The 14,606-nt window shown below is 34.3% G+C and overlaps 1 protein-coding gene across 1 annotated transcript in view; it reads right to left on the bottom strand.

Annotated features, from left to right (window-relative positions):
• LOC144441939 (tripeptidyl-peptidase 2-like) overlaps nucleotides 1-14,606 on the bottom strand; it is a 55,637-nt gene that overhangs the window by 25,545 nt on the left and 15,486 nt on the right. The window contains exons 2-11 of the mRNA XM_078131206.1: nucleotides 6,405-6,533; nucleotides 6,053-6,148; nucleotides 5,641-5,748; nucleotides 4,940-5,064; nucleotides 4,501-4,598; nucleotides 3,582-3,802; nucleotides 2,916-2,992; nucleotides 1,994-2,121; nucleotides 977-1,076; nucleotides 151-284 (exon numbers count right to left, since the gene is read on the bottom strand). Coding sequence (XP_077987332.1) covers nucleotides 151-284; nucleotides 977-1,076; nucleotides 1,994-2,121; nucleotides 2,916-2,992; nucleotides 3,582-3,802; nucleotides 4,501-4,598; nucleotides 4,940-5,064; nucleotides 5,641-5,748; nucleotides 6,053-6,148; nucleotides 6,405-6,533 — 1,216 coding nt within the window. The remainder of the gene's footprint in view (nucleotides 1-150; nucleotides 285-976; nucleotides 1,077-1,993; nucleotides 2,122-2,915; nucleotides 2,993-3,581; nucleotides 3,803-4,500; nucleotides 4,599-4,939; nucleotides 5,065-5,640; nucleotides 5,749-6,052; nucleotides 6,149-6,404; nucleotides 6,534-14,606) is intronic.

The following is a 14,606-nucleotide window of genomic DNA, read 5'->3' on the forward strand; positions in this document are numbered from 1 at the left end:
AATTACTAACCAGCCCCCCCCCCCCCCCCCCCCCGAGTTTCTGTTTATCATAAAAAGTAGTAAATTAGCATAGTAAACTTCATTGTATATTCTGAATATTATGCCAAAATAATGATGAGAAACATAAAATTTCATATATGTGGCCCTTACCTATTCCTCCACATGCATTGGGTGATGACATTGATGTGCCGTTCATTAACTGAGATCCCCTAAGTGTCCAATTAGGAACTGTTGTAATGGCACCCCCAGGTGCACTGATACTAACACCCAGGGCACCATCCACACTAGAAAGAAGAAAAATAACAAGAATACGAATATATATAAAATATTTTAATTTAGACACACCAAAGGTGCAAAAGCAACTGTTCTGTTCTGTAACTGAATAATTACAACCAGTGACAGACAAGTGTTTACAAATGGAACTTGTTACAAACAGGAAAAGTAAACAACTGGATTGAATTAATAACACTTGGCACAGAATGTTTGGAACAGCAGAGACTTGTATTAAATTTCATGGTTTGATAAGAACAGTTTTATGACCTCTTTATGACTACATGAAATGTCAGGGGAACTGGAAATTTGTTTGGGAATGACGTGAATTACTAAGTTCCTGATGTTAAGAAAAAATAAAAGAAATTGGGACGTTCATCATCTTGTTTTCATGAAAATCATCAATCTTTTATTTTCCCAGAGTCAACATAGTAATCAACGGCCATATTGGATTCTAAAATGACTCAATTTTGACATCATTTTGACCTCTATTTCAAAAATTTGCATAGTGACCCCAGATTTGCATAGTGACCCCTTAATTAATTATAACATAACTGAGGATAGGTTGGGGTTTTATTGAACAAAGTAACAGCACAAATTTAAAGAGTTTATTTTCGAGGCATAGTCTATGTTACTGGTAGAGACAGACTCTACGACAGCCTAGCCTGGTGATGATGGTCAAGTTTATTTGACAGCAAAGACTTACGTTGGTCCTCTAGACGACCATGTATATTGTGTACCAGGTAGTTTTTCCCTGAGAGAGTACTCGGCAGCCATCATTTCAGGTGACACATATGCACCAACGCCTACACATGCCAAAGAGAAAGTAGATGTGGTGAGAACTATGTAATTTCACAGTATCAAATAACAAGAGAAACGCACCCACCAACGCCTACACAAACACAAATCATAGAGAAAGTAGATGTGGTGAGAACTATGTAATTTTATCAGGCAAGTGAAAAAGAAAATGGGGGAAATCACTGAAACATTACATTGTGAAAAGACAAACTGCTAGATACAAAAGCAACAGGATGTCATTAAATATGATTTACGTCTGAGAATGTCTTCAAATAATTCAATGAAATGTCAGAAGGTGCAGAAGTCAGTTTTAGCATGATAATAAATGATCTTACATTAAACAAAAACCAGTTGAAAATATCAAATAAAGGATAATATGCCAGACTGGAACAAGTCCCTTGGGATGTTATCAGTGCTGGTAATGTCTTATAATTTTCAAATGTTTCATTTTTGATATTCACATTTTAAAGTGGCCATATGGATATGAGGATTGGGTATTTATTTTGGATTCTTAATTTATAAAACAATTTTATCATGGCTTCATACTTGAAAAATCAATGTGAAACAACACATACCAAGCCCTTGTTTATAACTCAATACATTACAAAACATTAACAAAAGTGTACAATTATTTGTTATTGTACATACAGTAACAAACTTGTTACACATTTTTTTTTAGCTTTTTGCAATCTATTGAGTGACAAACACAGACTCAGCCAATGTTGTTTCACATTGATTTTTCAAGTAGGAAGCCATGATAAAATTGTTTTATGAATTAAAATGCCAAAATAAATACCCAATCTTCATCCAGATGACCACTTTAAGAAAAATATTGTCCAAGGCTCAATTTTTTTCTACTCAGTTACTAGTCTTTTCCCATCTCTATTTTTTTTCTTGTCTGAGATACACAGAAACTCTCACTTACCTATAACACTGGTGACGGTGCCACCAGGACAACCTAGTGAAGACAGAGCAGGTCCGTTATTACCAGCTGATGATACATAAATAACTCCATGTTTGTTCACAGCTTCTGATATGATTTCACATACTCGACTAAAAATAAGAAAAAACAAACAAACATTAATTTAAAATGTTATGTGGATGAAGATAAAGAACTTTAGGTCAATCCAAAAATACAATCTCCAAGCTGACAATCTGCAAAAATAACATTCTAAAAATCATTCTAAATTTTTTTCATTTTTCTGCCATGTAATTTTTTCCTTGTTCTCTTACATGACCTCTGGGTTTTTTTTAGGTGTATCACAGTCTAGGAAGTTAACTTTTTGAGTAGGATTTTGTACAATCAACTTGCTCCTGAATTTTAAATTTTGGGAGCAAAATACCCCCAAAATTAAAAACTTTGGAGTAAAGTAAAATAAGATATGTATATAGACCTTTAATTCTTATCAACATTCTCTTTGACAAATGTCATGTTTGTTTATTTGTTGAATGCAAATAATCATCAATTTTGTTGAATGACAATATTCATATTAATACAAATAAATTCCTCATCATGAGAATAGTCAATATGCAAGTGGGCTTCAAAATTTGTCTGTCAAATGCAGCTAAAGTTGAAATTTCACCTTCCAAATGCTAGTAAATTTAAAATGTCACTTGCATTGGACAATTCATCACCTACAAATGCCAGCAACTTCCTAGGCTGTTTACAAAACCAAAAGATCATCATGACGCAAAGTACTCATAAACTAAGTTTTCACTCGGTCTAATAACTTTCTCTAACAAAAGCCTTGTTTTCTTATCCAAACAGGATTCATTTGTTCAAATGTCTTCAACACTAGAGGGCGCTATTTATATTCAAGGAAACCCCCTACTATTATTAAACTCACCCTGCATCTGGGAAGTGACAGGCTTCACCATAACTGAAGTTGACAAGGTCACATTTCTTGTTGATAACTTCAATCATCTGTAAAAGGAAAGTACAAAATAGAGACATCAAAGCCAATAATTTGCTATTCTTGAGAGGCATAATGAACCATCAAGGGGGTCTTCAATGTCATTTTCCTTCATTTCACCCCTTGTACATATTGCCCTAATTTTTATGCATGTAGCACATAATGACTCGGCTAGTCTGATAGGTGATATACTTAGATGTTATTCCCATTCTTTGTTCAGCCAAGGAAAATATGAGTGACTTAAGGGGCCTTGTCACTACAAGTCGCTAGACGAGTAGTTATAAAACCCTAGGGTGATGAGTATTTTCCAGCTGAATGAAGAAAATGATTGGAGAATAACATAAGTATACCAGTACCAGTAGTATAAAAGAAAAATTGGGGAAAGAAATACTAATTTTGAATGTTTTGTCTCATATTTTGAACACAACAAAACCAGTGATATAGACGCCATCTGTCATGATGTAGAATGACCAGAGTATATATTCCATATTTTTTGTTTAATCAAAAACATTCTCCGACTGTTTTTTACTTGTTGTACACTTTTCTATGTACTGAAATGGTGTCTGTATATGAAAGATTAATAAATAAACAAATACTTACAGCTCTGACCAATGAGCTTCCAGTTTCCATGGACCCTAATCTGGAGTCACCAATTTTGATAGCTACGATTTGTGCACCTGGAGCGATTCCATTCTTGTCTGTTTCTTCCGGGAAGTTAGCTGCAGCAATGCTTGCAACGTGTGTTCCATGGGATCCAGCATTCGTGACGATACAAAGAACATTACCGTCATCGTAAATATTCACAGAGTAATTTAACAAATCTGTAAGAAAAATAAAGAGATGAACAAAAGTCAAATTGTGTGAGTACAGATGACTTTGATGTAGGTACATCATGTTTGAATAATTATTTGAATAAAGACCACTTCACAATACATGTATGTTCCGTTTGAGTTTGAGTTTGAGATTAGTGGGTTGATTACTACTGATAGCTTAGCTTGATATCCCTCATATCTGTCCAATAACGATCCAAATCATGTCTGTTGAAAGACTTTTAATAATGTCTGTTGTAAGGATAACATTATAATAGAAAACATACACAACACATAAAGGTAATGAACAACTTTCCAGGCTGCCAATCACATACATATCATCAGCTACAAATACACTTTGACAGTTAGAAAATAAAAATTCTGCTAAACCTGTTTTCATACATTGCTGCACACACTTACATGTGTGACAAATCAAACTGTACTTTCCCCTCAAAGTGATTGTATCCGGGGTGGGGATTGGGGTAGTGGAGTGGGTTAATAGGGGGTAATCAGATACATTTTAGAAAGGGATTTGCCATCCATCAGTTTCCGAACATCTACCCATTTCTGAGAATTTTATTTTTGACGAAAAAAAAGGACCCATGGCTAATGTATACATCTACACAACTGAGCAATGAATAAGTAACCCATCCCTCCCTTCCCCCACTCTGCTGTCATGTATACATAACACATCCACATAAAAGTTTTACCTTTCTGAGTAAATGTAGCATACTGTAGGCAATCTCTATAGTTTGCTAACACTGTACAGGAAGCCAGATCTCCAGTCTCACTAGTATCAACTACAGCCCTGATAACAAAACAGAATTAACAGAATTAAGAATTAAGCCTACACATTGGGTAATATTTGTCATTATTGTGAAAATCTTGTCTGAAACATCTGGAGTATATTTTTGAGGAATGCTGTATCCTTCCCTTTTATACAATTATTTAACACTACTAGTGTATCATTATACCATGCATATGCCAGGTTAAACAAAAAATATGGAATATATACTCTGGTTGTTCGACGTCACAACAATGCCTGTCTATGTCACGGCAACATGTGTCTATGTCATGACAACGCGTGTCTTTTTTATTGCTACTGCTGTGTTTGAAATATGTGTTCAAAATTTTCAAACCATGCCTCACCTCCATGTTGCACCGTCATACCAAACAAGACAGTCGTACACTGGACCTGGGTCAGAATATTTCTTCTCAAGGTTATTCAGAATTTCAAGTTGAGCTGCCAAATCTTCTCTTTGTCTTTTAAGTTCCTAACATGAAGAAAGATGAAATATTGATGTATATGGTAACATAGGGTAGACAACAAGTATGGTGATGAAACATTTGAACATGTCAAAAACAAAAAGAACTGGACATAATGATGTTTTCTCTTAAACCTTTATAAAAATTGTTTCCTTTACAAATCACTAACTGTTAGAATATGCTAATTTTGCATATTATTAAACTAATTTGCATACATTTCAAGGACTTTCTCAAGAAGATTAGCAGTAATGAATTTCTGAGTACAAAAACTTATTAATTTTGTTCTTTAGTATTCGGGTTTGCAGTATCAAACCCATCTAACTGCCTGTTTGCTTCTATTATTAGGTAAAATATGAAAGCTTACCTGGTTTTGCATATCTAATCACTTAATTTGCATAAACATTTCTTGATTTTCTGTGCTCTTACTTACTTGTTCTTTAGTATTAGGGTTTGCAGTATCAAATCCATCTAACTGCCTGTTTGCTTCTATTATTAGGCAAAATATGAAAACTTAGCTGCTTTTGCATATCTAATCACTTAATTTGCATATTAAGCATTACTTGATTTTCTGTGCTCTTACTTACTTGTTCTTTTGGGCTAGGGTTTGCAGTATCAAATTCTTCTAAATGCCTGTTTGCCTCTGCTATTGCTGTCTTATGAGCTGGTTCCCATACCTTTTCCTTTCTCTCTTTCTGCAAAATAAAGGAGACAATATAATGCATACTAATTAACCTGCAAACTACCAGTCTAGAAGGTTACTGCACAGTTAAACTATGTTTGAATTTTTCTAAAACAAAATGTGAGGTCATCTAGAGGTAAGAGTCACTCTGTGTACGCTTATGAAGTGAGAAAAAATCCCTACTTTCTAGAATTTTAATTTTGCTTCAAAATGTTTTCCTAAGAGTCAACCACATCTGTCTGTCTGTCTGTCTGTCTGTCTGTCTGTTTCTCCGTCTCCATCCACTTTGACACTGCAGGGAAAGCACAAAACCTTACCTGTATCCTGTCTTTGAGGTTCTTGGGAAATAATTCAAAGACATTTTTCATTCCTATGTGATATTTTCCACTTGGGTTCTGCCATTCTGTTGGAATCTGAAATGTCAATGATGAGATTTAAATATCATGGTGATGTAAATTATCCAATGTTCTTGCTAATGCAAGAACATACATACATACATACATACATACATACATACATACATACATACATACATACATACATACACACACACACACACACACACACACACATACACACACATATGGTTCATACATGCACACATGCACACAGACACACACATGCATGTACATAGCTATCACACACTGTATTCAGGTATTCATTACTTACGGTAAGTTTTCTTCCTGAGAGTCCAATCACCTCCCCATCAGTGACTTCAACCACCGTTGACGTATCAACATCACCACTACCAGTTGTATCTATCAAATCTATAATCTTAGGACGACCATCTGTGGTTTCCTGAAATGGACAGTAGTTATGCAACGTTAATAGTTGAAAGAAATGTACAAATGGAGGTATCAGTAATGTCTCTGCAATGATGTAGAGTCCACCCTGTTTCTATTTTCCAAACTAACATAATGATAATGCATACCTAGAACGGTACACACATTACATGTTACACATGCACAACACAGCATATCTCAACATGCATACATTGCAACTTGCATTTCCTGAGGTATGCACATTTACAAAATGTATCACATCATATGGTAGACCCCCCCCCCCCCACCAATGTTGGTGATCGCATCATAGTTTTTATACTCCTAATATGTACTTTTATTTTATAATAATAATTATCAATAATAATAATAATAATAATCCTAGTTTTTATATAATAATAATAATAATAATAATAATAATAATAATCTTTATTTATCCAAATAAATTCGGAAATTTCTTGAATGGTCACCATAAGAGCAGCACCCTAGTGCCCTAGTGTTGAAGAAGCAGGAGGAAACCAGAGTACCCGGGGAAAACCTGCATTGTTAGGCAGGGTCAAACTGAGCATCACCCTTCTTACATGTACATACAGACCTAGTTAAATTTTAATCAAACCAAGCCAACATGTGGCAGTCGAACCCAGACTGCTGTGGTAAGAGGTGTACAAGCTTACCGCTCAGCCACCGACAACCCAAACACTTTCCCATACTGTTTTAAAACACCTTAAAACAATATTAATACTAGAACAGTATAAATGTGAAATTCCTTTCATTAAAATCTTTTGATCAAATATACAGACTTTACATGTATTATACCTACAAATTCATGTCGTGACAACTAAAGCCATATTTACATGTAAGATTTAAGCACTATTTAATAGAAATCTCCTTTATCAGATTACAGGCTTCGCAACGGGCTTTCCTGTTTTGCAGTTTCTGGCCATCATTAATCAATTCATATTGATATGAAGGACTGCAATTGAGCCACTCAGGAACTAAACATAATTGATTGAATTTTCTATATCCTGTGTTCTATTATTATGGTCACTGACTCCCAGCTTTGCTGTATTATTACATTTTATGAGGTGAGCCCGTTTACTGACCTACCAATCCATAGGGTGTGCAGGCTTAATAGATATGTTTAGGAAAACTAACAAACAAACAAACAAAGAAAGAAATACAAAAACAAGCAAACAGACAAAAAAATCAATAAATACTGACAAGCATCAACAACAGAGTAATTATGTATCAACAATAAGAAGTACAGCATGTTTTCCTATATGCGAAATGGTCATAATTGGATTGTATGTACAATTGTAACTATTTCACGTATAGCAAAGCGTATATTAATTCTTGTTGTGCTGATTTGTAATAACTCTGTTGTTGATGGTTGCTAGTATTTATTTATTTGTTTTGTTTATTTTGTTTGTTATTTTGTTTGTTTGTTTTCGTAAACATAACTAACTAAGCATGCGTGCACCCTGTAGCCACACTTTCCATTGGTATTTACTATCAGTTTACCATGTCAAAGTATAAGTACAATGTGAATGCATTCTGTCCAACTATCAGGTATTTGTTTTCAAGTTCAAGTTTATACCACAGTTTAACCCACACCATTTGCATTTATGCTCAATTATAACGAAGCCCTACAAATTAAACTGAGGACATTGAAATTGCCATGATACTTATGTTCAAGTACTGGAGCCCTAACTATAGTCGTTTTCATGCTATTTTCATCATCAATTCCATGTTATCTATATTCAAGTACATGTATATTAAACCCCCTAATTACACTCAAATCTATATGCACATTGTAGTACATCGCAGTTTCAATATGTTAGAGTTAAGTCAGAAATCAATCATAGATTCCTTGTCCCCAAATATCATATTTGTAAAGTATCCCTTTCACATGGAGTTTACATCTTTAATAAATATTTAAACCCTTTTCAATTCCAAGTGGAAACCTTTTTCATTTGTATTTCATCATATCAATATGTATTTCAATTTGATGTCTAAAAAATATAAAATAATTTCTTTCACATTAGACAGCATAAGAATGGCTTATACAAGGATGGTGAACAGAGATGTTATCTCTATGCTAGTACCAGTTAATGGTAAACACTGGTCAAGATCTGTAAGTAACTCTTCAATCTCATTATCAGGTGAGCAGGATGATAAATAGTACTTTCCAAACTAAATGGGGCTCAATGTATTGTACATGTACATGGAGATACTATGTCAGTTCTAATTCTTGCCTTAAAATGAATGAACTTAACTTACATGTATACCCGACCCTAACTGATCCATCACCACAGTTTCTACATTGTAATCTTTGAACATAAAATGCAAGATGCCACTTCTAACGTACTGTGTGTGGTACTAGCAATGTGCCCTCTAAGCCAATTTGGTGCACCACTAATGCATACAGTTTCTAGTAACACACCCAAATTTGATGTTCCTCTATCTCTTACTATGTGGTAACTCACAAGAAATCCCAGTTTTTATCATTTTGACTTACAACAACAAAATTTGGTTATCATTAGAGGGCACACTGGGTACTAGTATCAGTTCTAATTCTTCTCTTGAAAATTTGAAATAGATCTTGGCTTCATTCCCAGATGAAGATGCCCGTCAGTTGTTGAAATATTGGAAGTCTCTGCTATTATTATTCTACTGTTGATTGAAGAAATGAACTTTAATTTGACACGGACAATCTTGAATTACATGTTTTTTCAGAACTGATCCATCCATCACATCAATTTCTACATTACAATCTTTGAACATAAAATGGAAAATGGTGTTTGTAATTACATGTATTGTGTATAGTGTTAATGTATCAGTTCTAATTTTTGCTTGAAAATGAATAACCTTAATTTACATGTACACGACATACATATAACCCCAACTGATCTATCATATACAATATTCTACATTGTACTAAGAGGTGAAATGTCACTGAATTATACTCAGTGCTTCTATGTGGGGTGAATTTCTTGCCTTAAAATGAACAATCGTAATGGATAGTTTGACAAAGTCTGTCGACCTGAACAGGCGAAACGTTACTCGTGAGTAATAAGAAGCCTTGATTGTGGTACAAGAACGTATTATTACTATTGCATAAGTTACTGTATCACATCTAATTCATTCCATAATGTATATATACAATTGATGTACACCTCTACTGATCCTTCGCATACAATTTCTACATCACAATCTTCCATTACTGTAACATCAATTTCTATGTTGAAATCTTCGACATTCTATTTCTGTTTCTGTTTCTGTTTACTCTGTAATACTAATAAGTATCACACCAAGTTTGTGAATGTGTACGTGTATGGACATCCCTAGTAATGGTGAAAAGAGTTAATGTGTTCTGATACTTGTTCTTTGAATACTTCGGTAGAGCAGACAATATTATTTGTGAGATTATTCCTGTCATTTATGGTGCGGGGATAATAGGAATATTTGTATGTATTGGTTTTTGTTGGTATTCCATGGAACGTGTGTGAATGAGATCGTCTGGTTGATTTTGTTGTACATTTGACATAAAATGCAATGTATGGTGTATAGTCTAATTTTTCTATATATGTACACCTCTACTGATCTACGATATCAATTTCTACACTATAATCTTCTAACACACAATGGGAGATATGTCACTTGGATACAGAAATCCATTCAAACAAGATTCACGCTGTCTTTGTTGTAAGTGATGTAATAAAATGATGGATGATCCTGTCAGACAACCAATGTACAGCATCAGATTTAGTGGAAAGAAGTAATTTGCCTTTTTAGGAGGGGAAGTCATAAAGAAAGCAATTTGTGAGAATGAATTTGTCAAGTAATAATGTCTTACAGGAGGTTTGAATCATTTCGAAAATTACAGTCATGCTCTGGATGATAATTTGATACTTTCCTAGAATTTTGTGAAATACAATCTACTAAGATGAATTCCATGGATTTCTGTATATTTTTCCAAAGATCTTGGAGCAATAATTTGCGAGAATGACTCTGTGGAGTAATAATGAGGTTTCAATCATTTTTTAAAAATTACATTCATGCACTGGATAATAATCTGAAGCTTTCTTAGAATTTGTGAAATCTAATCGTAGTACTGAGATGAATTCCATGGATTTCTGTATATTTTTCCATAGATCTTGGAGGAGTTCACTCCGGGGTCTAGGATTATTCCAAAGAATCAATGAGGCTAAACTATTTTCCATTCTTATAAAAAAAATAAATGAAGCCAATCAATTTTTGTATGAGTTATAGTATTTAAAAGTCATACACTGCAATCTATGTTCAGATGAATATAAAATGACATTTTCAGATCTGTCTTCATTCAAATATAATATAATTTTACGGCTGTTGGTATTTATACTTTTATTGCATGTAAGAATTTACTGATTCATGCCGATCAAGTTTAATTGCCATTAGAGTTGTTACCTCTGAGAGAGGAAATCGAATTCATACATAAACAAGATTTCTGTATACCTTCCCATATTTCATGGTATCACACACGAAGCTAACTTTAATGACTCAAATAACGATTTATGAACTGGTGTTCAATGGCTTAGTACAGATGTGCCCAACCTTGGAAGGTTCGATTAGCAATGTGACTGAGGTCAGAAAGACCTATTTTCAAGACAGGAAGAGTGTATCACACATCGAATACAATATCAAGATCTTGCAGATGACAATCTTTCACATATTATTCTTTCTCAATATTTACTTCATTCAGCCAAGACAAATACAGTGACCTAAGGGACCTTGTCAGTACGAGTCAGAGACATGTAATAACAAAACCCTTTATACCATGCACGAGCCAGGTTCAACAAAAAATAAGGAATATATATTCTGGTTGTTCTATGACAATGCACGTCTATGTCACGACAACACGTGTCTACATCATTGATTCTGCTGTGTTCAAAATATGAGTCAAAACTTTCAAAAGTGCTATTGCTTTCCTCGATTTTTCGTTGATATTACTGGCGCTGGTATAATTGTTTCTTTTGCATTTGAAGTTGTCTGAGTGTGGGTAAAAAATATCATGTTTAATACATAACTGAAATGCCAAACCAACATCATTTTAGCTGTAAAGTGTATATGTACAGCAATTCAGTGTCACGTTTTCCTGCTTGACTGATACAGTGATAGTGCTACCATATTTGATGTATAGACAACTAACACACCTCAAGGTTGACTAGTCCAGGTTGGTTTCTCTCTCAAGTCAGAAACTGTCTCCTTTTGGAAAAAGGGTAATCAAATATTTATATACGATGACACTCTGTAAATGCTTTCAAGCATTTGTGTGGTAATGATGCCTCAACTTTGAAAAGGGGCACCGCTAGTAATCAGTATCGACATCTCTTTCATCAATGTCAAATAGACGTGATTCATCAACGCTTTGAGAAGCAGTCAAGCATCTTTCACTCGGAGATCTCTGACTGAGTACCCCTTGACTTGTCAAACCTGGCTTTGATCCGGCAATCCGGGAATAATTGGGGATTTATACACAGCCACGTGAATTCAAGGAGAGGTTCTGTAGTCTGTACAGAGGTTATCAATTTCTTATGATTAGTATACATGAAATGTGGTGACCTTTGAATGACAGGTGGTTGTACTTTGTAACTAAACACCTGAATTCACTATTTATGTTTGAAATGTTATATATTATCAGCACTGTGCTGGCTTGCATATTTATTTTGATATTTATAGTTGATGTTGTCACAAATGTCACAAGTGTCCGCATTATGGATAGCCAAAAGACTTGGCAATATCTGACCTGTATACATTATCAACATTCTCATTCCGTCATGGAAAAAAAAAGAAAATTACAACAGGGGGACCTGACAAGAAAATATTTTGGTCAGAATTTTTTTTGTAGCCCCCTCTTCGCGCTCTCAAAAATTCATACCCCCCCCCCCCCCCCCCCCCCCATATACCCAAGCATTTTTGTAGCCCCACTCCCCCCAGGTTACATAGATATTTGCCTGCCATATAATGGGGAGGTTATGCAACTTAATATGTTATATTTCTCTCTGTCTGACTCTGTCTGTGGACACGACATCTCAAAAACTACTGCATCGATTCTAATCATAATGAATTGCATATTGTTAAACCAGAATTAAAAGCTAATATGATATGGGAGTGCAAGTGTGGCATACTCTGGGTAATTGCATGAGTGCTTGCAGAGTTCTCTGCGCCCGTACTTTCATGAGGGTAGCGAGTGAAAGTGCAGCAGAAAACACTGCAAGCACGAGTGCAAATACCCCTGAGTACCCACACTGGAAATCATGTGCCACAGGGTGCTGTTATTATTACATATGTGTTTATCTCAAACAGCAAATTTCCATGAAAATCATGCAATTTTGGGTGTAGCGACCGATCATGTCCTCTTTTGCATATCATTTGCATGCAGTTGCTTTCAGTATTGCACTGCAGTGAAAATACCACTAATATGTGCTCGCACCAGTACAAGTAATCTCTGGTACATATTTAATAACAGAGAAAGTAGACTGACATTTATGAATAATCTATGAGAACCACTTATCTATCAGTCTTTGGTTGACTCGGAACAATCTAATGACATTTGATGTCAATCTACCGTGTTGTCATGAATCACATGTGAGTGATGGCGAGTGGGTGTCTGTTATTTATATTGATTTATATTACATTTGAGTGGTACCACACTAATTTAGTTGCCACGGTCACTGCGCATACCAATCAATTAGTTCATAATTGAAATATGATTAATATCTGATGTTTTATCACGTCAATTTCTGTTCTGAGTCACTCTCACATAGTTTGATTAATTTATTAATACATATCTTTGGCATTGCATCACATCTTCAAAATGTCATATTATTTTGTTTGATATTCAAATATAATCTGTGTTCGCTATTTTTCACAAGTTTTCTCCCAAAAAATAGAGATCACAATGATGTCACTAAATTTGCAATACAAACAACACATTGTACGGTTAATTATTTTAAAGTTATTTACAAGAAATCCTAGGTTGGGTACCTCTGGGGAGAATGCTGTTCAATTCATTTGTACATCATTTTAGAATACATTTATGAAGTTCTAATGTGTCCTGTATTGTTTCACTTGTTGTTTTTAATCAAACTTGTGATTTTATGATGTGATGTACATGTACTTAACAATTATGTATTTTTTTTCTCTCTGAATCATATTGTTAACCCTTGCAATTTATTATGTACACACCATTGAGACATGTATTTTGTAATGATCTTTAAACAATAAATTATCAGACTATTTTTGACATTTATCACCAGTTTTATTATACACTTCCCTTTTTTTTTTAAATTATCTATTTAACTTTGACAAAAGTCAGATAGTCCACAAAGGTGACGAACATCTATACTATAAATGTGGACCCCAAAACAAACAAATATACATTCATAGAAATAAAAGACAACCAGATAAAACTACAGTTACAATACACAATATATTTGTACTGTAAACTTAGATATTTTTGTTACTCGAAAATCTTGCGATTTTACAGACTTCAGCTAGTTCTTAAACACTAATTTCCACACTAGCACATTGGTTTTACATAAAAGAAGGCATTTATTTTCGCATTTTTGTTTTCTACTTAAAATTCTAGTGAAATAAGCGAAGATAAGTCTTCAGCGAAAATTTCCAGGTTAACAGTGACTGGAAACATGTACTGGACATTATGTAGTATTACTAGTAATTTAATTCAAACATTCTGTGCTGACAGTTAAACTTAAAAGGCCTATGTTTCAATCCCTGGTCATCTCATTAGTGTTATCGTAATAAGGATTCATGGGATAATTCATTTGTTCTGGACTAACTTTTTCTTTAGCTCTGACAGAAAACTGATTTCAATCCTAATCCAAAGTGGGTCTTCAGAATAAAAATAATGTGAATTTTTTGCTATGTTTGAAGTCTGTTTTTGACACATCAATTGATGGAGTACTCTATATCTTACTATACATATAGCCTTGAGACCCCAAACTCTAAGTAAATCTACTATGACGTAGTTTTAAAAGAGGTGAGGTCAGATTCAAGAAACCTTCTGCCCAATTTTCAGATTTCTACCCTA

Source organism: Glandiceps talaboti, chromosome 11 (genome assembly GCF_964340395.1).
Source record: "Glandiceps talaboti chromosome 11, keGlaTala1.1, whole genome shotgun sequence".
Classification (NCBI taxonomy): Eukaryota; Metazoa; Hemichordata; class Enteropneusta; family Spengelidae; genus Glandiceps; species Glandiceps talaboti.